General features: G+C 51.6%; 1 protein-coding gene across 1 annotated transcript in view; it reads left to right on the top strand.

Annotated features, from left to right (window-relative positions):
* FBN3 (fibrillin 3) overlaps positions 1-27,287 on the top strand; it is a 100,402-nt gene that overhangs the window by 39,669 nt on the left and 33,446 nt on the right. The window contains exons 7-17 of the mRNA XM_029051471.2: positions 4,186-4,383; positions 4,660-4,785; positions 9,683-9,808; positions 23,059-23,211; positions 23,461-23,658; positions 24,271-24,414; positions 24,729-24,848; positions 25,170-25,295; positions 25,551-25,673; positions 25,840-26,115; positions 26,778-26,831. Coding sequence (XP_028907304.1) covers positions 4,186-4,383; positions 4,660-4,785; positions 9,683-9,808; positions 23,059-23,211; positions 23,461-23,658; positions 24,271-24,414; positions 24,729-24,848; positions 25,170-25,295; positions 25,551-25,673; positions 25,840-26,115; positions 26,778-26,831 — 1,644 coding nt within the window. The remainder of the gene's footprint in view (positions 1-4,185; positions 4,384-4,659; positions 4,786-9,682; positions 9,809-23,058; positions 23,212-23,460; positions 23,659-24,270; positions 24,415-24,728; positions 24,849-25,169; positions 25,296-25,550; positions 25,674-25,839; positions 26,116-26,777; positions 26,832-27,287) is intronic.

Here is a 27,287-nt window from a genome sequence, read left to right as displayed (position 1 = left end):
GGTACTCCTTATTCAGCCTAACTTTGTCCCCGCACCCCTACCACCTTCACCACCTGTCTACCTTCAACAGCTCTTGCAACTTTCTGATGAGCAGAAAGATTATTTCTGACCAAACCCTGCTCCACTCTGAAGCACCAGACCATGGCAAATACATTCCAGCTCCCTACAAGGATGAGGACAGCTGCCAGCTGCAGCTGTGCCCGCCAAGGTAGGGGAGGGGGGAATCCAGAGCCCTGGTGCTGGAAGGCAGGAGAGGGCACCAGCTGGGGCCTCAGCTTCCTCAACTTTTACCACATTCGGCTCGTCTCCTGTCACCAAAAGGGGAGAGCAGGAGGAGGAAGGAAATGGAGGGTAGATGTGGATAGGCTTAGGGATCTCCTGGAGAAATCCATCAGGTGAGAATCACCACCAAGATTTACCTGCCTGGAGGCAGGGGGTTGGACCAGATGAACTCTTGTGCTCTCCTTCAGTTCTAAGACGCTGAGTCTCTGTCTTCCCCCACCCTAATGGAGAAAGGGACCAGAAGGTTGGGGAGGAGAAAGGTGGAGAAGCCCAAGGGCAGAAGAGAACTCAATGGTTTGGGGAATCTATAACAACACTAAATATTGAGTTCTGGAGTGGATGGAGCTGGGATGGTGGGTGTCTTTGCTTCCCTAAGCTGTCCATCTACCTATCTGTCTCCACCACTACATTGTGAGTTCCTTGAGGGCAGGGGCTGTGTCTACCAACTATATTCTATTTAACTTTCCCTCCAGTGCTTAGTACAGGGCTCTGCACAGCAATACAATTGATTGACCATCCTGCCCGCCCCCCCCCCCATTTTCTCTTTCCCTTCTAATTTTTTCATGGCATTTGTTAAACACTTACTATGTGCCAGGCTCTGTACTAAGCACTGGGATAGATACCAGATAATCAGGTTGGTCATAGTCCATGTCCCAGATGGGGCTCACAGTCTTAATCCCCATTTGATAGATGAGGTAACTGAGGCTCAGATAAATCAAGTGAGTGGCCCAAGGTCACACAGCAGACAAGTGGCAGAACTGGGATTAGAACCCAGGTCATTTGACTCCCGGGCCCATGCTCCTTCCATTAGGCAACATTGCTTCCTTTGAAGCCCATATTATCCGCCTCTACCACCCACTCCAGTTACTAGTCACAGTCACCTATCACCCCTCAGCCCCCCATCAAACTTTCTGAACCATTTTGATCCATTTCTCACATTCCTTCCCTCTTTCTTCATCCCTACGTTGATCCTTGGGGACTTCAATATCCACATGGATGTTCTGACAATGTTTCCTCTGCCCACTTCCTCTCACTCCTCAACTCCACTGACCTCCTGCTTCCCCCCACTTCACCCACTCACCAACTAAGAAACACACTTGATCTCATCATCTCTATTCACTGTACAATCTCTACCCTCACCAACTCTGAAATCCACTCTCCAACCACAACATCCTTAACTGCCTTCCTCCCCATCACACCCTCCCCTCAAATCTGCCCTGTTCCCCCAGAGACCTCTGATCTTTTGACCTCTTCCAATTTTCTAAATTCATCATGCTCCATTTGTTCTCCATATGAAACTCTTGACACAAAAATAGACATCCCAAACACCACCTCCTCCACTGAAATCAACTCCCTTGTTCCCCATCCTTCCACCGATCTCTTACCACTAATCCTCGGCCCTGGATCACCTCCAAGGTATGCCTCCTCTGCACCTGTTCTAGAGCTGTGGAGCTCTGTTGGGAGAAATCCAGACATCAGGCAGACTTCATCCATCACAAGTTTATCCTCATCTGCTTTAACTCTTCCCTTTCCTCCACCCAGCAATGATACTACTCTCTCCTTATTGTCTCCCATACCCATCACCTGCACCAGCTGTTCCAGGCATTTAACTCCATCCTCAAACCCCATGTCCCCCCAACCCCCTATTTCTTGCCTCTAATGACTCAGCTCTGTACTTTCTTGATAAAATTGTAATCATCAGGCATGATATCCCTAAAATCTCTCCTGCTCTTCTCCAGTCCCTCCCTTCTCCCCTCTTGGATTTGCCTATCTTTCCTAGCAGTATCTTAAGAGGATTTTGCTTCCATTCAAAATCTACCCCCTCCATCTAGCCTCTGACCCCATTCCTTCACACCTTATCAAAACACTTCCCCCTCCCTTCTTCCCTCCCTGACCACCATCTTTAACCATTCACTTTCTAATGGCTTCTTGCCCACTGCTTTCAAGCATGCTCATGTATCCCCTATCCTAAAAAAAACTCTCCAGTGACCTCACGGCTCCCTCTAGTTATTACCCCATTTACACCTTGAGTAAGTAGTTTATACCCCCTGCCTCCACTTCCACTCCTCCAATTCTCTCCTTGACCCCCTCCAATCTGGCTTCAGCCCTCTTAGATTCATGGAAACAGCTCTCTTTAAGGTCACCAATGACCTTTTTCTTGCCAGATCTGATGGTCTCTGCTCCATCCTATTCCTCCTCGACCTCTCAGCTGCTTTCAGCACTGTGAACCACCTCCCTCTCCTTGAAACATTATACAACCTTGGCTTCACTGGCACTGTCCTCTCCTCATTCTCCTCCTATCTCTCTGGCCTCTCCTTCTCAGTCTCCTTCACAGGCTCCTCCTTTGCCTCCCACCCTAAATGTGGGTGTCCTTCAAGGTTCAATTCTGGTCCCTGTCTATTCTCCATCTACACCCACTCCCTTGAAGAACTCATTCACTCCAACTACCATTTCTATGCGGATGACTCCCTAATTTACCTCTCTAGCCCTGATCTCTCTCCTTCTCAGCGGTTAGAACAGTGCCTGGCACATAGTAAGCACTTAACGAATATCATTATTATTATTATTCTCTGCAGTCTTGCATTTCCTCCTGCCTTTGGGACATCTTTACTTGGATGTCCTGCCAACACCTCAAACTTAACGTGTCCTAAACAGAACTCCTCAAATTCCCACCTAAATCCTGTCCTCCTCCTGCCTTTCCCATCACTGTAGAAAACATCACTATCCTCCCTGTTTCACAAGCCCATAACCTTGGCATTATCCCCAACTCATCTCTCTCATTCAGTGTCACCAAATCCTGTTGGTTCAACCTTCACAACATGGCTAGAATCTGCCCTTTCCTTTCCACCCAAACTGCAACTATGCTGATCCAAGAACTTTTCCTTTCCCTTCTCGACTACTGGATCAGCCTCTTCACTGACCTCCCTGTCTCCAGTCTCTCCCCTCTCCAGTCCATACTTCACTCTGCTGCCTGGAGAATTTTTCTACGAACTATTTCTGCACACGTCTCCCCATTCCTCAAAAAACCTCCAGTAGTAGCCCATCCACCTCTGCATCAAACAGAAACTCCTTACCATTGACTTTAAAGCACTCACTCAGCTCACCCCCTCCTTCCTTACCTCACTGATCTCCCACTACAACCCAGTCCACACACTTGGCTGCTTTATTGCCAACCTATTCACTGTACCTCAGCGTGGCTCAGTGGAAAGAGCCCGGGCTTGGGAGTCCGCGGTCATGGGTTCGAATCCCAGCTCTGCCACTTGGCAGCTGTGTGACTGTGGGCAAGTCACTTCACTTCTCTGTGCCTCAGTTACCTCATCTGTAAAATGGGGATGAAGACTGTGAGCCTCACGTAGGACAACCTGATTACCCTGTATCTCCCCCAGCACTTAGAACAGTGCTCTGCACATAGTAAACACTTAACAAATACCAACATTATTATTATTATTATTATTACTCGATCTCATCCCTCTTGCTGTCAGCTCCTTGCTCCCATCCTCACTCTGGCCTGGAACTCCCTCCTCCTTCAGATCCAACGGACCACCATTTTCCACACCTTTAAAACCTTATTAAAATTACATTTCCTGCAAGAGGACTTCCCCACTTAAGCTCTCTTTTCCCCTACTTGCTCTCCCTTCTGCGTCATCTGTGCACTTGGATCTGTACCCTTTAAGCACTTGATAGTCATCCCACCTTCAGCCCCTCAGCAGTTATGTACATATCCGTAATTTATTTGTATATTTTAATGTCTATCTTCCCCCTTGTGGGCAAGTAATGTGCCTATCAGCTCTGTACTATAGTCTACTCTCTCAAATGCTTAATACAGTGCTCTGTGCACAGTCAACACACAATAAATACCACTGATTGATTGATTGGCCATGTGTGTGTCTTATCCCTCCCCAGATTACCGCACAGGACCTTGCTTCAGCCAGGTCAACAACCAGATGTGCCAGGGACAGCTGAGCGGCATCGTCTGCACCAAGACCATGTGCTGTGCCACCATCGGGAGAGCCTGGGGCCACCCCTGTGAGATGTGCCCAGCGCAGCCACATCCCTGCCGTCGTGGCTTCATCCCCAACATCCGAACCGGGGCCTGCCAGGGTGAGGCAGTGGGGCCTCGCCGAGGAGACTGGGAAAATGGCTCGGGAAGGGGTCTCTGAGGAGGCCCCAGGGGTGACAGAGAAGATTTGGCTGGGAGGGAGGCACTCGGATGGGTTCAGAGCTGGAGGGACCTTCCTCTCTCTCCCCATTGCCCATTAAAGAATCCCTCGTGATGCTCTGAAAGCTCCCTGGGAAGGTAGCTCTGCTCTGGACCCATCCTTTGTCCACCCCATACCCAGCTCTGCCCCTCACCACTGGCTTCATTTCCTCCCACAGATGTGGATGAGTGCCAAGCCATCCCCGGCCTGTGCCAGGGGGGGAACTGCATCAACACCGTGGGCTCCTATGAGTGTAAATGCCCCGCAGGCCACAGGCAGAGCGAGACCAGCCACAAGTGTGAAGGTAAGGAGGTGGAGGAAAGCCAGCTCCCACAGGGCCAACTCCTCTGGCCTAACCCTCTGCTGGTAGCATGGGCAGGAGAGGCAGTTGGCCCTTGCCAGCCCTGAGGGACCCTGCCAAGAGAGCCGGGCTCAGCCCCTGGGGAAGCTCCAACCTGCCTCGGATTTCTGGTGCTGGGGGAGGCACAAATGTTGACTCATATCCTTCAGTGAGCCTGGGCTGTGCCCACAGGTGTATGCGAGTGGAGTCCTGGGGGTGGGGCAGCTCATTCCAATGAGGGAGCACTCAGCTGAAGGCACCCTGAGTGAAGAAGTGACTTTGCTCATCCCCATCTATCTCGTAGGGGCCAACTGGTGATCCTCCCACTCCGGCACCCACCCATGTCCTGGGCAGTGACCTAATTTGGCAGTCATGCCCCAGGTGTCTCAGGTCCCAGGCTGGCCAGTCTGGTCACTGAGCTCTGTTCTTGGGCTCCTTGTGCAGCTGGGACCCTGCCTCGCTAGGGTGGTGCTTTTCCATGAGCAACTGGAGTCTTCAAGTGCAGCAGGGGGAAAACCTTCCTGGCAGAGAGAGTTGTTACGCACACCCCAGATTGGGAGGCTTCTTCCGGGAACTTTAAGAACAAGATTTCCCCTTTGTCCAACTTGGGGTGGCTCAAGAGTGGTCCTGGCTGGTGACAGCAGGATGGACCAGATGGGCCCCTGAGGGTGCCGGGGAGGGGTGGGGAGACAAGGTGACGAGGTCAGATCGTGTCATCCAAATGCAAGGATGGTGGTACCGTGAGACATCTGGTCACTTTCTGAGGGTGGATGCCCAGTTTTCACACCAGAGTTCCAGTGCCCACAGCTTCCAACAGCCAGAGTAGGGACTCCATTGGAGGCTCCATGGTAGCGCATCCTGAGATTGCCCTGGAATTTGCTGCCACTGTCCCATGACTGTTAGATTTGGACTCCCCAAAAGGCAGGAGAAGCTTTATGAGGGTGGTGGGAGGGGAGGGGAGCAGGGGGCGTTCAGCTCGCCAGTCTGGCAACCCAAAGGCTGGCTACTGAGCTTTGGAAGAATGCCAAATGCCCAGTCCCCTCCCTCAAGGTGGCGAGCAGCAACACCAACACACCCAGAGAGCTCATAGGGACTGTCTTTGGCCCTACATAGGAAACCAGTATTACTGGGATATAATTGTTTCATCTGCTGCTGAAGTGGTAGACCACAAAATCTCAAACCAGATCCGGAAATACGTGCCCTACCCTGCCCTCACACTTGTCCTGAGTCTAAACCCAGGTCTTCCCCCTCCCCCATCTCACCCCTGAAACATCACCATCCTTCTGTGGGAAGCTCCTCTGTGGTCGTGCCATTCCCAGGCCCTTCCCTGTCCATTCACCCTGCTGACCTGGGTGAAACTCCTTTCTATCTAAGACCTTCCCTTCCGGAAGCCTGGCCACAATGGGGTCCCTCCTGGCTCTGACAGGAGTTTCCCTCCTTTTCTGGTGCCCAAATCACAGCCTGCTTCCTGGCCCCGTTCCTCCCCAGTCACTGGCTGTGGACCCGTGATGTCAGCAGGTGCTTGATATCCCAGGCCAATAGCTCCCCCTGCAGGAGGGGCCTGAGGAGAGAGAGCAGTTTCTTCTTTCCATACAGTATGTGACATTTGGCGCCAACTTAACAAGGCTGAAGCCTAGGGACACATCTGGGGTCCTCTGGCCGCTCAGGAGAGCTCTCTCCTCCCCTCAAACATCTTGCCCCTAGCCTCCTCACTCCCAACAAATGCAGGACCGCCTCCTGGTCTGTTCATGTCTGGGGATTGTCTGAACTTTTGCCTGGTGGCAATATGAATCTGTGCCAGTGGGATTCTGGGGAGATGGATGCCTCCCTGGCTGCTGGCAAATGTGGACTAGTGCTGTGTGATGAGCACAGGGAGCGACAGTGGCAGCACTGGGGGGTAGGGAGGGCGAGGAAGCAAGGGGAAGAAGGAGGGAGGAGGGATTGCTTGCTCCTGAACCCCTGAAAATGGGGTCCAGGAGTCCACTTGGGGAGGGAGGGTTGCTGTTCTGCAGTGCCGGCTCGGCACCGGGAAGAGGTCATCTAGTCCAGCTTCCTGCCTCCACCTTCCATTCTTTTTTCTAAATGTCTCCAGAGATGAAGACTTCACACCCTCCCTCAGTCACTTGCTCCTGGGTCAAATTCCTCACCCAGCAGTCAGGATGGTTTTCCATAGATCAATCCCAACTCCCTCTTGCTGCAAGACTAAGATGTTGTCAGACTAGAAGTTGTGGGGGCTGTCGAGCCCATGTTCTTTATTTCGGTGGGGAGGAGCGGGGGAAGGTACTTCCCCAGGTTCCACCTCCCTTCCTTCCTCGGGATCTTAATGGGAAATGTCAATGGCAGCGGGGAAGGAAGGACTCAGCCAGAGGCTGGGGTGGAGGAGAGCGCCTGCGAGACTAGCCAGGGCCTTGGAGCTACTCAAGGGAAAGTCCGGGGAGGCCACCAGAAGAACCTGGAACCCCCAAATCTCCTGACCAGGGTGCCTCTGCTTTATTCATGCTCCTCCTTCTCCCTAGAAGGGGCTCTGATCCATCTGGAGTAGTGGCAGGATTCCGATCTTATCTGGGCTGAGCATCTCACTGGAACCTCTCTCTGTCTCAGACACACATACGAAGTCACACAGACACACACACACACACACACACACTCCTTTGGGTCTTGAGGAAAAGGGAGAACAGATATTTCATCCCCACTTTAGAGATGAGGAAATTGAAGCACAGAGAAGTGACTTGCCCAAGGTCACACGGCAGGCAATAATAATAATAATAATGTTGGTATTTGTTAAGCACTTACTATGTGCAGAGCACTGTTCTAAGCGCTTGGGGAGATACAGGGTAATCAGGTTGTCCTACGTGAGGCTCACAATCTTCATCCCCATTTTACAGATGAGGTAACTGAGGCACAGAGAAGTGAAGTGACTTGCCCACAGTCACACAGCTGCCAAGTGGCAGAGCCTGGATTCAAACCCATGACCTCTGACTCCCAAGCCCGGGCTTTTTCCTCTGAGCCACACTGCTTTTCTACAATAAATGGTGGTATTTGTTAAGCACTTACTTTGTGCAGAGCACTGTTCTAAGCGCTGGGGGAGATACAGGGTAATCAGGTTGTCCCATGTGAGGCTCACAGTCTTAATCCCCATTTTACTGATGAGGGAACTGAGGCCCAGAGAAGTGAAGTGACTTGCCCACAGTCACACAGCTGACAAGTGGCAGAGCAGGGATTCGAACCCCTGACCTCTGACTCCCAAGCCCGGGCTCTTTCCACTGAGCCACGCTGCTTCTCTAAGTGGCAGAGCTAGAATTAGAACCTGGGTCCTGTGTCTCCCAGGCCTGCACTCTTTCCATTAGGCCACACTGCTCTCTGCACCATGAGGCCCTGACAGCTAGAAGTGGTATGGCTTTGGAAAGAGCACAGGCCTGGGATTCACAGGACCTAAGTTCTAATTCTGGTTCTACCACTTGCCTGCCGTGTGACCTTGGCCAAGTCACTTCTCTTCTCTGTGCTTCAGTTTCCTCATCTGTAAAATGGGGATTCAACACCTATTCTCCCATTTACTTAGTTTGTGGGACAGGGACTGTGTCCAACCAGATTATCTTGTATCTACCCTGGCACTTGGTACAGTGCTTGGCACATAGTAAGTGCTTAACAAATACCACAAATATTATTATTGATGGGGAGAGAGGATTCACACACGTGCACACTCCATAGTACCTCCCCTTGAGGAGTTGACAGTCTGGTGGGGGACACAGCACCCCCATCCCCCAACACATATTGTATTGGGTGCTGGGGAAAGAGAGGGAAAAAATGAGGTCACCTTGAGGGGCTGAAAGAGGGAGGAGTCAGGACATACACACACACGTACGCACACACACTAGGCACTGGGAAGAGAGACTGAGAGACAATAATAATAATAATAATGGTATTTGTTAAGCGCTTACTATGTGCAGAGCACTGTTCTAAGCGCTGGGGTAGATACAGGGTAATCAGGTTGTCCCACGTGAGGCTCACAGTCTTAATCCCCATTTTACAGATGAGGTAACTGAGGCACAGAGAAGTTAAGTGACTTGCCCATAGCCACACAGCTGACAAGTGACAGAGCCGGGATTCGAACCCATGACCTCTGACTCCCAAGCCTGGGCTCTTTCCACTGAGCCACGCTGCTTACTCTAGTCCCTGTAGGCTGGCAGTCTGACGATCAGGACTCAAATCAATCAATCAGTCAGTGATGTTTATTGAGCAGTTACTGTGTGCGGAGAAGTAGCGTGGCTTAGTGGAAAGAGCACAGGCTTGGGCGTCAGAGGTCGTGGGTTCTAATCCCTGCTCCGCTACTTGTCCGCTGTGTGACTTGGGGTGAGTCACGTAACTTTTCTGTGCCTCACTTACTTCATCTGGAAAATGGGGATTAAGATTGTGAGCCCCACGTGGGATAACCTGATTACCTTGTATCTATCCCAGCACTTAGAACAGTACTTGGCACATAGTAAGTGCGTAATAAATACCATCATTATTATTAGTATTAGTATTAATAACTTGGGAGAGTCCAGTACAACAGAGTTGGTAGAATCGATCCCTGTCCATAAGGAGCTTTCAGCCTAAAGGGGAAGACTGACGTTAAATTACAGATAGGGGAAATAATTGAGTCTAAGGATATAGACATAAGTGTTGTGGGGCTGGAGTGAGTATCACAATGCCTAAGGAGCTCACAGCCAAGTGCAAAGGAGACCCAGAGAGGAGAGTGGATGGGGAAATGAGGGTGACCCTTTTTAGAGGAGGAAGAGGAAGCCTAGACCCCGAGGAACAGCCCTCCTGGGGTTCGGCAAACCTCCCATTCCTGACAGGCTCCTGTTTCTTCCCGGTCTAGATGTGGATGAGTGCAGCACCATCTCTGGAGCCTGTGACGGGGGAGACTGCACCAACACTGTGGGGAGCTACGTCTGCACCTGCCCCCGGGGTTTCATCACCAGCCCAGATGGGGCCCGCTGCCTCGGTAAGAACCAGATTGGCGGTGGCTGGGACTGAGACTTGGGGCCGGGCTGCCCGGCGGAGCCCCAATTCTTCAGGCAATGGAAAATCCAGGGCCTAGCCTGCGTGGATCCTGGAATTTCAGAAAAGGAGCCTGTGCCAGGCCTAGAGGGATTTAAAGCAGCCTTTTTCAATCAGCTTAACGGGATCCAAAACAAACAGGCAAAACCAGCAGAGCCAAGTGCCAGCCCTCACATCCAGAGACTTTGCTGCTCAGGCCTGAGAAGGGGAGAGACTTAATTGATATTTTCACCCCAACCTCCCCACTACTCAGCACTGACTCTTTTCTGGAGTTCCAGGGTCAGGGGGCAGGGAGCATCTGGATGGGGCTCTCCATTCTGAGTGTGGCAACCTAGCTGGAAGCCAGATGGCCAAATGGTCACTGCGCTGTTGGTGAATTCCAGGGCAGCCTCTGGCAAGGAGCCAGGACCTCGCTGGGGAACCCCTCCAGGCCGGAGCTCTGTCACCCGCCAGTTGGGAGAGCGCCATGGCTGGGGCGATTCCGACGGGCAGGAGAGGCTCTCTGGGGAATCCCCGCAGCCCTGCAGGAAAATTGTGGCTGGCCAGGGCACCGGTCTTACAGAGTCAATGCTCCTGTGGCCTCAGAGGGGCTTCCCCTCTGCCATGGAGACTGCTGAGACGATGCCAGTCCCTTGGGAGGTCATCTCGGCTGTCCCAAAAGATAAGTTTGGCTCATCTTGCCACCTTCAGGGTTTCCATTTGCCATGGCCTCCACCATCTACTGGCCACTACTTACTGTTCTCTAGTTCTGTCTCTCGTGACGCACCCTCCCCCTCCCCAAAGCCCCTCCCTTCATCTCTCTTGTGCCTCAGGAGCCCTCTCTCTTGGTCACGTGGTTCGTTGGTTCATTTGGTCTAATTTAATTTGGGCACCTGCTGTGAGCAGAGGGCTACACAGTCACTTGGGAGCACGCAATAAGAATAGAAGACACAGTCCCTGCCCTCAAGGTGCTTCCAGGCTAACGGAAGAGCCTCTTTCCAATTCTGTCAGGGTAAGGAGTGATTTCCGCTCGGCAAAAATGGGAGAATATGTGCTGCGTTGTTCATGGCTTTGTGGAAAGGACAAAACAGCTGGAGAAGGGACGGATGAGGCCAACCAAGAGTCCTTGGGGGTGGAGAGGCTTCTGTATGAGCAGACACTCAGGAGACCAGGACTCCTCAGTCGGGAAAGACACAAGCAGAGAGGAGGCATGACTGAAGCCTACAGAGTCAGGAAGAGGGCGGGCAAGTGAAACATAGAACCTGGAAAGTAATGAGAAGCAGAATGGTGTAGTGGATAGAGCATGGGTGAGGGAGTCAGAAGGACCTGGGTTCTAATCCCAGCTCCTGTGTGTTCTGCTGTGTTGCCTTGGGAAGTCACTTGACTTCTCTGTACCTCAGGTACCTCATCTGTAAAAAGAGGATTGAGACTGTAAGCCCTATGTGGAATAGGGACGGTGTCCAACCAAATTTGCTTGTATCCACCCCAGCACTTAGTACAGTGCCTGGCACATATTAAGTGCTTAACAAATACCATAATCATCATCATCATCATCATCATTACTAGTTCCAAAATGGAATAAGGGGAATATTCATCAGTTCAAGAAGAATTTGGATAAATGTATGGACCAGAAATTCAGGAATCACTAGAGGGCAAATCAGGGATGAAGAGGGGGTGAGTTAGGTGTGATGGATGGGTGTCCAAGAGGGTCACCAACCCACTGGACCTCCAAGCATCTGATTGCCATGGCGATAGAGCCCAGGGCCAGGCAGACTGTGGGTCTGTCCCAGGAACAGGGACAGCTGATGGGCTTTCAGAATGGTGCATTGCTTTCATTCTCTGGGTCTTTCCAGCTGGGAGGCCCTCAAAGGCTGGAAAGATTGGAAACCTGCTGACTCTGGTGAGGATGAGGATGTTGATGAGGATGGGGATGAATAGAAAGAATTAAGGAAGGCCCAAGGTTGGGCCCCACCTCCAGTGCCTCCCTGGCACCCCACAGAAAATCCAGAATCCTCAGGCTAGATGGAACCTCCAGAGTCGGAAATATTACCATTTGGGGGAGAAGACACATGCCCCTCTAAGAGGGAAAAGAGGGGACATTTCACTCCCCAGAGACACTCGACAGTCATGCTACTGAATGACCTTTCTTATCATCTTCCTCTTGGTGCTTAGAGTCAAAAATAGTCCAGGCTGATTTAACAGTTGAGTAGAGGTCCCTGGTCTGGGGAGACGTGCTCTGTGAGGCTCAGACAAAGTTGTCCGTCAGTTGGACTAGCTAGAGTTGCTTGGTGCCCACGTGGCCCTCAACGGGGCCCGATGCCAAAGTTCATCAAAAGAAGGTTCAGTCCTTGCCTGTCTCTGCTTCGAACGAAGCTTTCACCTCCACCCTGCAGGCGGGCTAACGGGATGTGAAATCACTGGGCAAGGATGGGTTTGGTGACATCATCAAAAGCAGAGCAACTAAAATCAAATCACCTACAAACCCCAAATAATTTCCATTTCTCAGAGTTCCTGAAAGGAACAAAAATGAGGTAAACTAAGGCTTTCAGCCATGTCCTCTATGACACTTTTTTGGACAACAACTGGCTTTTTCGTGGCGGGGGGTGGTCTTCAAGAATTTACTGGTTTCAACTATTGGAATTTTGGTGTTTGACATGGGTGTGCCCATGGAGCTTCTGGGGACCAGTGCGATCAACATGGACAGCCTAGGAAATGGGGTAAGGGACAAACCACAGGGGTAGCTGCTCCCCAAGTCCCCCAAGAGGCTGCGGAAGGCAGAGAAGAGGAAGTGGTGGGGGTAGGGGGGTTAGGGCAGGGCAGCTGGAAACCTAAAGGAAAGTGAGGGGATCATGGGAACAGGGAAGACTTGGGATTTTGTTTTGCAGCCAAAAAGAAATACTTTCCGCCCCCTTTTTTCCTACACTTAAAAGCAGCCCCCCCCCCCCCCGGCTCCCGCCCCCCTCTGCTCCGTTCTGGGAGATGTAAGGTGAGATTTAAGGCTAAAGCAGACTCAGCCCCTGAGGCCCCATTCGGGGGGGAAGGAGCGGGGGGACACGACTACGGACTCCAGATGTTTTCCTGCTTCCAGGAATACCATTCACTTTGCAGCTAGCTCCTGAGATCTGAGAGAAGACTGGGCGGCGGGTAGAGGTGGGGAGGGTACCTCGCCTCTCTGCATCCCTGGAGCCTCCTTCCTTCTCTCCCCAGCACCCTGGAATTTGGGAATCAGCATTCCCATTATTCCCAGCAGTGGCTCCCTAGAGCCCAGCCTGAATAGGGATTAGCAGACTATGTGTTATTTGATGAAATTAGGTCCTCTTCCCAGCTGGTTTCTCTCTCCACCAGACGGGTCCTGCAGCCCCAGCTGTCTGTCGCTTGCTTACCATGTGGGAAGTCTGTCTGAAAGCCCACGGATTTCAGAGGTCTCCCCTCCTTCCTTCCTCTCCAACCCACTACCTGAGTAATGATAGCAACACCATTGTTCAGTTGCCCAGTCCCTTGGATCTTTCTCAAATTCATTGTCTCTGAATTTGGCACCCAGATGTGTCTCTCTAAAAGATTGTCAATCAATCAATCAATCAATGGCTCTTCTAGAGGCAGAGCACTGTACTTAGCACTTGAGAAACAGGGTGATGTTGTGAAAAGAGCATGGGCCTGGGAGTCAGAGGACCAGGGTTCTAATCCTGGCTCCACCACCTGCCTGCTGTGTGACTTTGGGCAAGTTACTTACCTTCTCTGGGCCTCTGTTTCCTCATCTGTAAAATGGAAATTAAATAACCAGTCAATCAGTGGTATCTGTTGAGTGCTTACCATGTGCAGAGTGCTGTACTAAGTGCTTGGGAGAGGACAATACAATAGGGTTGGTAGACATGATCCCTGTACATAGGGAGGATGTGGTCAGTGGTGGGATAGACTACATCAAGGTACACAGAGTAGGTTGGTGTTAAAAGAGTGGAGTGTGTAGGGTGGATTGTAGGAGGAAATCAGTGAGGCTAGGTGGGAAGGAGAAAGCTGATTGAGTGCCTTAACAAAAGGGAGAAAAGAGCCAGAAAAGAATCTTGAGGAAGTCCCAGGGAGTCAGGGATTTCTGAGGGATGCAGAACGGAGGGAGATTAGGATGGGGAGATGAGGTTTTAGTCAAGGAAGCTTCTTGGAGAAGATATGATTTTAGTAGGACTTTGAAGGTTGGGAGAGTGCTTATCTGTTGCATATGAAGGGGAAGGAAGTTCCAGGCAGGAAGGAGGGCATGAGGCAGGGATCAGTGGTGAGAGAGATGAGCTTGAGGTAGGTTGGGTTTAGAGGAGCAAAGTGAGCAGACTGGGTAGTAGCACAAATTTGGTAGAATGACATAGCTGAATAAGGAAATGAATGTGCAATTTGAAATACATATATGTATAATTATATATTGGTGCCAGACTCAGATCCAGTCAGTAAGAGGGTAACACACATAGTAAGCCATTTTGATCTCCATGGTGGTGTTTTTTCTTGGATCTCTATCCCTTCCAGGGATATATCATGGTATTTGTTAAGCGCTTACTATATGCCAAGCACTGTTCTAAGCGTTGGGGTAGAAACAAGGTTATCAGGTTGTCCCATGTGGGGCTCACACTTTTAATCCCCATTTTACAGATGAGGTAACTGAGGCATAGAGAAGTTAAGTGATCTCTTGGCCCTGGAAGGCAGTGGGCTTCTGAGGAGGCTTGGTCCCCTGACCTTAGCCTCCAGGCTAACAGGGCATAGAGCAAGCAGTTCCAAATGCACACCGACTCCCACATACATTTTCCCTTTTCACAATGTACAGCTGGTATGTCCACATCCCATCTCCTTTGGTCTCCAAGACTTTGTTCAAAGGAGGTGAGGGTACTACAAGGTCTGCTGCTAATCCACATTTCCAGCCCTGACCTCTCTCCTTCTCTGTAGTCTCACATTTCCTCCTGCCTTCAAGACATCTCTACTTGGATATCCTGCCAACATCTCAAATTTAACATGTCAAAAACTGAACACCTCGTCTTCTCTCCCAAATCTTCTCCTCCACGTAACTTGCCCGTCATAACTGACACCACTACACTTCCCGTCTCTCAAGCCCTTAGTCCTGGCATTATCCTCGACTTCTCCCTCTCTTTCAACACCCATATTCAGTCTGTCGTCAAATCCTGCTGGTTCAACCTTCATAACATTACCAGAATCTTCCCCTTCCTCTCCATTCAAATTGTCACCATGCCGGTACAGGCATTTGTCATGTCCTGTCTCGACTACTACATCATCCTCCTTGCTGAGCTCCCTGCCTCAGTCTCTCCTTTCTCTGGTCCACACTTCACTCTGCTGCCTGGATCTTTTTTTTTTTAAACACTGTTCCATTCACATCTCCCCACTCCTCAATATCCTCCAGTGGTTGCCCATCCGTCTCCACATCAAGCAGAAACTCCTGACCAATGACTTCAAGGTACTCATCAACTCTGTCCCCTCACTTACCCTCACTCCTCTCCCGCTACCATCCAGCTCATACTGTTAATTTCTCTAATGTCTTTCTATTCAATAGTATTTATTGAGCGCTTACTATGTACCTCAACCTCATCTGTCTCACCATTGACCCCATGCTCACATCCTCTCTTCTACCTGGAATTCTCTCCCCCTCCACATCCGGCAGATACTCATCTTAAAGGTGCTTCTGAAATCTCATCTCCTCCAGGAGACTTTTCCTGATTCATCTCTCATCTCCCCACCCTATTTTCCCCTCTGCTTCCCCTCCACTTCTGCATCATCTAAGTATTTTCATAGCCCCCCACCCCCATAGCACTTATGTACATAGTCTGATATTTTATTGTTTCCTCCCACCTGTAACATATTTTAGTGTCTGTTTCTCCAGCTAGTTAGAAATCTCAGTGAAGATAGGGATCATATCTACTAATTCTATGGTACTCTCCCAAGTGCTCAGTACAGTACACTGCATACAGTAGGTCCCCAACAAATGCTATTAATCAATCAATGGTATTTATTGATGATAATGATATTTGTTAAACTCTTATTATTTGTCAAGCACTGTTCTAAGCTCTGGGGTAATAATGTTGGTATTTGTTACGCACTTACTATGTGCAGAGCACTGTTCTAAGTGCTGGGGTAGATGCAGGGTCATCAGGTTGTCCCACATGAGGCTCACAGTCTTCATCCCCATTTTACAGATGAGGTAACTGAGGCACAGAGAAGTGAAGTGACTTGCCCACAGTCACACAGCTGACAGGTGGCGGAGCCGGGATTCGAACCCATGACCTCTGACTCCCAAGCCCGTGCTCTTTCCACTGAGCCACTCTGCTATTCAGTTTGGACACAGTACCTGCCTGACGTCAGGCTCACAGTCTTAATCCCCATTTTACAGATGAGGTAACTGAAGCACAGAGTAATTAAATGACTTACCCAAGGTCACACAGCAGACATGTGGTGGAGACAGGATTAGAACCCAGGTCCTTCTGACTCCTAGACCCAGGCTCGGTCCACTAGGCCATGCTACTTCCCTGAGCACTTACTATGTGCAGAGCATTGGACTGAGTGCTTGGGAGAGTATAGTATAATAGAGTAGGTAGTCATGAACCCTGCCCAAAAAGAGCTAGAGTGGAGGATAGATTGATTGGTTCAGTGCAAGCCATCATCAGTACTGAAAAACATCTCAAGCACATGTCCCACTGGTGGTGGGTTAGCTCAGACTATAATATAATAATAATAATGATGATGATAATGATAATAACAATAAAGCATTTGTTAAGCACTTACTATGCGGAAAACATTGTACTAAGCATCAGAGTAGATATAAGATAATCAGGTTGGACACAGACCCTGTCCCAAATAGGGCTCACAGTCTCAGAGGGAGGGAGAACAGCTATCGAATCCTTATTGTACAAGTGAGGAAAATGAGGCCCAGAGGAGTTAAATGACTTGTCTAAGGTCACACAATAGACAAGTGGCAGGGCCTGGACTAGAACCCAAGTCCTTTGATTCCCAAGCCCGAACTCTTTCCCCTAGGCCTTGCCGCTTCCCACTGCTTAACACAAAAAATTTCTACCCAAGCAAGCAGTTCCAGGCAGGGTCGCCTGGTCTCTGAAGAGGCAGCAGCAGCAGCACTCAGCATTCTAGGTAGCTGAGCAGCCCCGTATGGGGATGCCCAGCTCTCCCAAACTAATCCAGGCACACCAGTAGATCGCCACCAGAGCCTGCGCACACCAAGAGCTGAAAAAGTCTTCTCTGAAGACTATGACTCTCACATCATGGAACATAAAGATGTTGCGTGATGATGTAAACAATCCTCAGCCTATCAGAAGGCCAGCTCTCACAGAGCATGAACTGGACAGATACGGAGTTAGCGGTGCAGCCCTGAGGGACTCAAATCAATCCATCAATCAATCGTGTTTATTGAGAACTTACTGTGTGCAGGGCACTGTACTAAGCTCTTGGGAGAGTACAGTATAACAGAGATGGGAGACATTCCCTGCCTACACGGAGATTACAATCTAGAGGAGGACAAATATTAAAATAAATTAAGGATATGGATATAAGTACTGTGGGGCTGAGGGTGGGGTGAATATCATGTGCTTAAAGAGTACAGATCCAAGTGCCAGGGCAACGCAGAAGGGAGAGGGATTAGGGAAAGTGAGGGCTTAGTTGGGGAAGGTTCCTTGGAGGTGATATGATTTTAATAAGGCTTTGAATGGGGAGAGGATGGTGATCTGTTGGATATGAAGGGGGAGGGAGTTCCAGTTCAGAGGGAGAGCATGAGTGAGAGGTCGGTGGTGAGATAGATGAGATCAAGGTACAGTGAGTAGGTTGGCGTTAGACAAGTGAATTGTGCAAGCTGGATTATAGTAGACTCCAGACGACCGGATGGAAGCCAGCTCACCCAAGCAGGTACTGGATCCACCTTGTTTTGGAGAGGCCCTCCCTCTTCAGGACGATGCCAGCAGCCAGACCATCACTAACATCAGGCCTCCCAAATAATAATAATTATGGTATTTGTTAAGCACTTGCTATGTGCCAGACACTGTACTAAGCACTGGGGTGGATATGAGTAAATAGGGCTGGACAGAGTCCCTGTTCTGCAAGGGGCTCACAGTCTTAATCTCCATTTTACAGATGAGGTAACTGAGGCACAGAGAAGTGAAATGACTTGCCCAAGGCCACAGCAGACAAGTGGCAGAGCCAGGTTTAGAACCCAGGACCTTCTGACTCCCAGGCCCTTGCTCTATCCAGTAGGCCGTACTGCTTCCCACAGAGGTCCTCTGTTCCCAGAGGTCCGAGTGACTATCCAATGACGTCATTCTGGCCACCACCGTAAGCTCTTGTGTCCCCTCTAGACTGTCCGCTCTTTGTGAGCAGGGATCGTGCTTACCAACTCTATTGTATTGTCCTCTCCCAAGGGCTTAGTACAGTGCTCTGCACACAGTAAGCACTCAACCAATATCAATTGATTGATTGATTGAACGACAAACGGTGATGAAGAAGATTTTTTCAAAGCTCTAGACAGGCATCGCAGGCAGGAGTGCCCACAGCCGGGAAACAAATTAGAGAGAGTGATTTGAACACTGGAGTTGGAAGCACTGCCCGCCCCTGGAAGACAGACAGCGGGCCCCGTGGAATTGGCAGACTGAACTGCCAGGACTTACTCTTGCTGATTGAACGCGCCAAGCACCATCTCGTGCTCCCAAACGCCATCTTTCGCCTGCCAGACTAGCATCCCCGGTCCAAACAGTGGTGTCTCCCCGATTCTGCCGTAGTGCAGCCGAGGGACCTCCGGGATGTCCGGAAGCAGAGCGACCTTGTGGGAGCAGAATGCCGGGTTGACCATTGTCTCTCACGCTCCAAACTCACCACGACAATTCCTCCGGTGCCTTCTCCCCTTCAAGATGGCTGGAGGTTCAGCCCCTGGAGAAAGAAGGTGTCCAGCTATAGTGGGATGCAGCGTAGCCCAGTGTAAAGCACACAGGGCTGGGAGTCAGAGGACCGGGGTTCTAATCCTGGCTCTGATATTTGCATGTTGTGTGACCATGAGCAAGTTACCTAACTTCTCTATGCATCGGTTTCTTCAGCCGTAAAATGGGGATTCGATACTGCTCTCCCCTCCTACTTAGACTGTGAGCCCCATGTGGGATAGGGAATTGTGTCCGACCTGATTAGCTTGTATCTACCCCAGCACTTAGAACAGAGTGAGGGCTCAACAAATACCATTAAAAAAAAAATAGCACAACAGCCCCAGTGGAACGGGATGCTCCACCCCAGTGCCCAAGAGAAACAGTGCATGGACATTGTTTGGTGATCTTGTCTCCCAGCTGGTTGCCAAGGCATCAGGCTCAATCCAGTGAAGTCTCCTAAATGGGTTCAATACTGACTTAGAGATGAACATCTACTGCACCACCAATGGCCTTGAGGACCACCCCCTTTGCCCAACTCCCCCCATCCTCAGAGAGGAAGGAGGCTTACAAAGACCTGCACATCAAGTTAAGAAACGTGGACGATAGATGGTGGGAGCTAAAGCAGAAGAGGTCCTGAGCTATGCAAACCACCCCAAACCCTAGAACTGCTCGATGTTGCTAAAGATGCCTTACGGCCCTCTCCGTGCCATCATGGCACCTCTGAAGAGTGAAGATGGTCCCAGCCTCATCCCAGACTGGGAGGAAATCCTGAGGAGATAACAACACCCTTTGAAATTCTCCATTGGATCCATTCCCCAGTGTAATATCAATGGTATCGATTGACCACTTACTGTGTGCAGAGCAGTGTAATAATAATAATAATTGTGGTATTTGTTACACACTTACTATGTGCCAGACACTGTACTAAGCACTGAAGTGGATACAAGCAAGCTCTTGGGAGACTATAATACCATAGAGTGGGTAGACACGATCCCTGCCCTCAAGGAGCTTACACTTGAAGAGGGGGAGATGGACATTCAAATAAATTACAGAGAGGGGAAGTGACAGGGTTTAAGGAGCAGTGTGGCCTAGTGGACAGAGCACAGGCCTGGAAGTCAGAAGGACCTGGGTTCTAATCTCAGTTCTGACATTTGTCTGCTGTGTGACCTTGGTCTAATCACTTAACTTTGCCATGCCTCGGTTCCCTCGTCTGTAAAGTGGGAATTAAGACTGTGAGCCCCATGTGGGACATGGACTGTGTCCAACTTGGTTAGACTGTATCTGCCCCAGCACTTAGTACAATGCCAGTACAGAGTAAACGTTTAATGAATACCATTAACAACAACAACGTAAATGTTGTGGAGCTGGGGTGAGTATCAAAGTGCTTAAGGAGTACAGATCCAAATGCCTAGGCCATGCAGAAGGGAGGACAGATAGGTTGGGGAAATGAGAGGTTAGTCATTTGAGGTGGGCAGAGCTTCAGTGCTAGGAGACTGTGTTCCTTCTTGGGCTCCACACACTAGCCCCATCCGGCTCCTTGAGAACTTCCATCAGCATTGTTTGCAAACTACACTGAACATCGAATGACAGGGCAAGATCACAGACAAGGAAGTCCGAGAACGAAGCTCTGCTCACTTCGACATGGGTCAGCTGGGGGAAACACGTGAGGAGAATGGAAGGCACCAGATTTCCAAATGGGGAGCAGAAATTGGAAAATGAAAGCAAGGAGGAAAGGCAACATCGCATCTCAGCTGTAAACAGGGAATCAATTGCTGCAGACAGACCCTACAATTCCAAAAGGAGCAGCTCTTTATCCCAGTGCTTAGCACAGTGATTGGCACATAGTAGGTGCCAAACAAATACCACAATTATTTGTAGTATTTGTGTATGCACAATACAGTCAGATCTGTGGGCTCTGCATATAGGTACAAGTGAATTTCAGTCAGTGCCATCAAGCCCGAAGGAATTACACACACACACACGTACAAATACATACAAATGCTGAGGAGGGCTAAAAATATATGTGCTATTGGGTTGATCAATCCATCATATTTATTGAGTACTTACTGTGGGTAGAGCACTGTTCTAAAGCGATTGGGAAAGTACAATATAACAGATTTAGTAGTCAAGTTCCCTGCCCACAAGAAACTTAACAGCCTAGTGATGAGACAGACTTTAAAATAAATTATGGATATGTACATAAGTGGTATGGGACTGAGAGGGTGGAGTCGGTGAGTAAAGAGTACAAATCCAAGGGCAAGGGCGATGCAGAAGGAAGAGGGGAAAGGAGAGCTTAGTCGGAGAAGGTCTCTCCAGAAGTGATATTTTGGGATAGCTTTGGAGATGGGGAAAACTACGGTTTGGCAGGTTTGAAATGGGAGAGCGTTCTAAGCAGAGGAAAAGGTGTGAGCAAAGAGACAGAGGTGGGAGAGTCAAAGGCAAGGTCCAGTGAGAAGGTGGGCTTGTTAAAGGTGAGGAGTTTGAGCTGGGGAAGAACAGAGAAAGAGAGCTGATGTGGAAGATGATAAAAGCTGCTGGAGAACCTTGAAGCCAATCATCATCATCATCAATCAATCAGTGGTGTTTATTGGGCACTTACTGTGTGCAGAGCACTCTACTAAACACCTGGGAAAATGCAACATAACAGAGTTGGTAGTCGTGATCCCTGCTGACAAGGCATTTACAGACTACAAGGGGAGACAGACATTAAAACAAATTACAGATAGGGGAAACAGCAGAGTATAAGGATATTACATAAATAGTATGGGGCTGGATGAGTAACAAAGTGCTTTAGGGGTACACAGCCAAGTGCATAGGCAACACAGGGGGGAGGGTGGGGAGGGAAAATGAGGGCTTAATCAGGGGAAGGCATCTTGGAGAAGATGTAATTTTAGGAGGGTTTTGAAGGCGCGGAGAGTGGTGGACTGTCGGATATGAAGTGGGGGGGCGGGGGGGAAGCTCCAGGCCAAAGGGAGGACATGGCAAGGGGTTGGTGGTGAGATAAACATACGAAGTGGTTGGGAGAGTACCATAGAGAGGTGGCACAGACCCTGCCCACAAGGCACTTTCACTCTAATGGGGGAGACAGACATAAGAATATTGACAAATTGAATGATCCAAATATATAATTGAATGTACACTTGAAACAAATGAGTATACACACATGCTAAGGATGGGGAGGAATCAGTGCTACAGATGGCTAGTGGCTCCAGGGGTGAAAGTAAAAAATTCCTTTTACTGAATGGCAAATGGCTGTTGCAAGGGGAGAAAGGGAGGGAGGGTGGGGCTGAGACATTAAAACTGCTGCCTCTGTTGCCACCTTCACCACCTCAGAGAAGTAGTGTGGAAGCCTAGTGGATAGAGCCTAGAACCGGGAGTCAATTAGAACTGGGTTCTAATCCCTGCCCCTTGCTGGCTGTGAGACCTTGGGCAAGTCACTTCACTTCTCTGAGCCCAAGTTTCCTCATCTGTAAAAGTGGGTTTAAGGAACCTTTTCTCCTTCCCCTTTAGACTGGGAGCCCCATGTGGGACCGGAACTGTGTCCAGTCTGATTGAATTGTATCTATCCCAGCGCTTGTCACAAAGTAAGCACCTTATAAGTGCCACTCAATCAGTGGTATTTATTGAGCCCTGTGTGCAGAGCACTGTACTCAGCACTTGTGAGAGTATAATTATTATTACTATTAATATTATTAATAAAAAATGCCTGGCCACTCTGCCAAGGGACAGTGCAGTGAGGCATTTTAAACCACAACAGCAGAAGGTTTAGAGTTACATTTTTATCAGTGCGCCACTCTGGGGTGCTTGAGATGCCAGCGGAGATGTCCTGAAAGCAAAAGGAGATGTGGGATGAAATAACTGGAAGGGTCAGAACTAAAGAGATAGAGCGGGGAGTCCTCCACATGATTCAAGAGGGTCGCCATGTCACAATTCCTCCTGGAACCTTGTTGCCAAGGAGATAGAAGACTGGCTCGGATTGGTCAGTGGTATGGAATGGTGTTCGGTGTGGACTTGCAATCTTGAGGAGGCAAAGAGACTCTTCAGTCTCCTTTGGCATCTGTTCTGGTTCCTCATATTTCTCAAAGGAGGACATTTTTCCTCATACCCTCCGTAAGTGTCTCTTCCTGCCTATTTCCCCTTGGGTTAGTTCTCTTAGGCCCTTCTCCCCCCTGCCCCCCGCCGTCCCCCCCCCCCCAGCCTCCCAGCTTCCTCTTCTGGTAGAGGCTGAAGGAATTTCATTTTTTCTGGGGAACGGGGGGGTGGGCCAACGGCACCCAATCTGTCCCCAGAACCAATTCTGTCCACCATCTCTCCCTCCCAGATCAGCGGGTAGGCACGTGCTTCTCAGCCCTGATCGGGGGCCGCTGTGCCGGGGAGCTGCCGGGCCACTACACCAGGATGCAGTGCTGCTGTGACTCCGGGCGCTGCTGGGCCCTGGGACCGACGCCAGAGATGTGTCCCGTCCGAGGCTCTGGTGAGTGGGGGTTGGGGACAGGGGTGTGGAAACTGCTGCCTTGCGGTGCTCAGCTCCGACCTGGTCCCCAGCCAGGAAGGTGAGACGGGCTTGTGACCCCTCTGAGCAGCAACCCAGGGGTCCGACAGCCTGTCCTAACTCAGCTGGGCCCCTGGTATGGGCATCCCCTCTTCAGGACATGATTGTCCTCCCAGCCCAGGCTCCCCGCAGTGGATGACTGACACTTCCCCTCTCTGTGCGCTATTTCAGATGAGTACCGCCGGCTGTGTATCGAGGGGCTCCCCGTACTGCCTGCCTTCCCCGGCCACTTCCCTGGGCTTCCAGGCTTCGGGCCCAACGGCATGGGACCTGGCATCGGTGGGCCGGGTGGACATGGCCCTAACGGTGCCAATGGGCAAGGTGGCATCCCCGGACTGCCTGGCATGGGCCCCGGCAGCTCCAGCATTGGTAAGAAACCTCCACCCCCACCCCCACGGCTCTACTTGAGAGAGACACCAAGCCGGCGATGGCAGAGGGCACCTAACCGGGAAAGGGGTTTGTCCGACAGAGCACACTTAGTAGGCAGAGCCGCCCAGTCATTCTGGTAGGGATGGACTAAGAGATGAGAAGAGGAAAGATAGGTTGGGGATGGGGAGAGAAGCACTTTTGTACATTTTTATCTTAATTGGGAATCATGAAGAGAATATGCAAACTGCCCAGCAAATCAGCTTCAGTAGTTTTGTTGATTTAGCAGTCTGCGTTGCTGAGGAAGGGTCGGTCAGTCACCAGGCCCTTGGGGCTTCTGGTATTGAACAGGTCCTCAGGGAAGTCCTAACCTGATAGCCAAGGCGGAAGAGACATACAGTAGTTGGGAATGAACTGAGGCAGGGTGGGGAGGGACGGAACCGGCAGGTGAGAGAGGGGAAGAGGAGTGAATCCCAGATGATTCTGGATGAGGTGGCTGTGAGTGGAAGTTGGAAGAGGAGAGATGGGGCAGGATGGGGCAAGAGAGGAAGGAGGGAGCAAGCGGTTGGCCTGGGGTCCAGGTCAGGCTTCCCTCACGACCTGTTCCTGGCCCAGGCACTGCCACCCTGAACCAGACCATCGACATCTGCAAGCACTTCACCAACCTTTGCCTCAATGGACGCTGCATCCCCACCCCGTCCAGCTACCGCTGCGAATGCAACATGGGCTACAAGCAGGACGTGCGAGGAGAGTGCATTGGTGAGATTGGGCGGCCGGGGGATTCCGGGGAGACAAGGCAGACCCATCTGCCTACAGTGCCCTGCTGCTGCTGCTGGGGTAGAAAAAGAGGATGGGGACCATCTCTTGGAGCCTGGCACTGCCCACAGCCCCAGGAAGTTCTGTGGGGGCAAGGGGAGTAGCTGGGAAATCCTGGGGATGAGCTGGGGGGTTCTCTCCTGGCCCTTCTTGCGGGCTCCCTGGGGTGGGCTGGGCAGGGCCGGGACTACAATAACTAGGTGGGATTGGGCTGGGTGGGGGCCTATCTCTCTCTCTCTCTCTGTGTCCCCCTGCAGACGTCGATGAATGCTCCAGCAGCCCTTGTGTGCACGGGGACTGTGTCAACACACCTGGCTCCTACCACTGCAAGTGCCATGACGGCTTCCAGAGCACCCCCACCAAGCAGGCCTGCATAGGTTCGGCCTAGATCCAAGAATGGGGCGGTGGGTGGGAGTCCCCCGGGACGATCAGGGAATTGCCAAGATTGGGCTTGGAGGGTGGCGGGTGGCTTGGGGGCAGGGAAGGACCCCTGCCCATCCAGGGGGTATTTGGGCCTCTGTCGGATGTTACAGGAGAGGAATGGGTCCCTAGGAGTTGTGTCCACCATCAGAGGGGTCAGAGGGCACCAGAATGAGGGACTTAGCTCCTCCAACCAGCGGGGGGAGGGACCACCCCTGCATAGACCAGCCCCCTAGTGGCACCCTCCCTTCTTCCCTCCCTCCCACCCACCAATCCAGACATCGACGAGTGCATCCTTAACGGTGTCATGTGCCGCAACGGCCGATGCGTCAACACCGACGGCAGCTTCCAGTGTGTCTGCAACGCCGGCTTTGAGATCACCCCTGATGGCAAGAACTGTGTGGGTGAGTGAGTGAGAGCAGCTCAGTCTGGGGCTTTCCACGGGTCTGGGGAAGAGCAAGGCAGCAGGGAGACGGAGACAGCGCTGGAGAGATTGTAAAGGCACAGGGAGGGTTTGCGGGGGAAGGACAACAGCAAGGAAGGAGGAGGCTGTGGGGAGGGGGCCTGCAGCTTCTCCAAGCTCTCAAGTCCCTACCCAAGCTTCTCACCTGGGCTGCCTGGTGAGGGTCTCACCCTGTGTGTGCCCCCCAACCCCGCAGACCATGATGAGTGTGCTACAACAAATATGTGCCTGAATGGGATGTGCATAAACGAAGACGGCAGTTTCAAGTGCATCTGCAAACCTGGCTTCGTGCTGGCCCCCAATGGGCGCTACTGTGTGGGTGAGTACCGGGCCGAGGCCCAAGGTCAGCTCTCAGCTCCCAGCCCGGGAGTTCCCGCTAGCCAAACGTGGAGACCCCAAGAGTCTGTGGATCCAGTCGGGGGGGTGGGGAGGAGGGGGCGTGTTCCTGAGCTCTTGGCGAAAGATGCCTCCCCCTACTCCCACAGACGTCGACGAGTGTGAAACGCCGGGCATCTGCATGAACGGCTGGTGCATCAACACAGAGGGCTCCTTCCGCTGCGAGTGCCTGGGCGGACTGGCCATCGGGGTGGACGGCCGGGTCTGTGTCGACACCCACATGCGCAGCACCTGCTACGGTGCCATCAAGAAGGGCACCTGTGCCCGGCCCTTCCCCGGGGCTGTCACCAAGTCCGAGTGCTGCTGCGCCAACCCCGACCATGGCTTTGGGGAGCCCTGTCAGCCCTGCCCGGCCAAGAACTCTGGTGAGCTCCCCCTCTGCCGTCCCAGGTCCCGGGGTCGGAGCGCAGCAGATGGGCCGGCCCCCCATTGCCCTGTATCAGTCAAATGTGGCAGTTTCCTTAGCCCCCTGGAGTTTTCCAGTCTGCCCCCGCCAGTGGCTTCTCCTGGACCTGAACCAAAGGCCATCTGCAGCCTGCGCCAGCTGGGACTTTCCCTGAAGTTTTTGTGACCCCCGGCATCCTCAGCTTTCCATGCTGTTCCCCCTCCCCCCTCCCAGGGTGTCACGAGGTTACTTGGCCAATGCTGCCGCCACCGTCCAGGACCTTAAATTTGAGTCCCTCCATAGTGGGCCCCGTGGCCAGAGCAGTATTCTAGGAATGTTCACTCCAGAGGGAAAGCTAGATAGTCTCTGTCCTGGCCTGGCCGTCACACTCGGGGAGGTGGGGGTGGGGGGGATGGCGGGCAGAGAGTATCCCTGACCCAGGGGTGGGGATTTCCTGCAGGGAAGGAGCATGGAGGGAGGAGATGGGCCTTCTCAGGGAGCAGGAGAGAGTGACTCAGGATCCAGAGAATGGAGAGAGGGGGAGGGAGGGAGAGAAGGAGGAGGTGTTCAACGATACCAGGGTGGGAGAAGGATTCCTCGGGCGGGTGGGCCGCTCAGATCCCTGACCCTCTCCCTTCACAGCTGAGTTTCAGGCCCTGTGCAGCAGTGGCATCGGCATCACCGCGGATGGCCGAGGTACGTTCTGAAGGGGGCCAGAGACGGTAGCCGGCGGGGGGGGCGTGGGGATAACAGCTTCTGTCACATCAGAGGGGACACCCGGACCTTGAAGGAGGGGAAGGGCAGACTCCCCCCACCCCCAGAGCTGTAGGACCTGACCCCCAGGAGGGCCAGGGCCGAGGTCTAATTCGCACCTCAGAGAACCCTCCCAGTGCTTAATACCGTGCTCTGCCCACAACACATGCTTAATAAATTCTATTACCACCGACCCTCCACCTTGGGGGTTTTGGCGTGGCACCAGATTCCTAGGGTCCCAAAACTACAGGGAGGGAAACGGGTCATTGGGGTGACTGGTCCCTGGGAGAAAGAAAGCAAAGGTGCTGCTGCCGTCTCGTGGCCAGGAGCGGCATTGCGACCCTGAACCTTGTCTGTAGCAAGAGGGAACGGGACTCGGGAGAGCCATTTGGAGAGACA

The sequence above is a fragment of the Ornithorhynchus anatinus genome, chromosome X1, assembly GCF_004115215.2.
Source record: "Ornithorhynchus anatinus isolate Pmale09 chromosome X1, mOrnAna1.pri.v4, whole genome shotgun sequence".
NCBI lineage: Eukaryota > Metazoa > Chordata > Mammalia > Monotremata > Ornithorhynchidae > Ornithorhynchus > Ornithorhynchus anatinus.
Note: the sequence above shows the minus strand (reverse complement) of the source record. Positions and strands in the feature narration are given on the sequence as shown.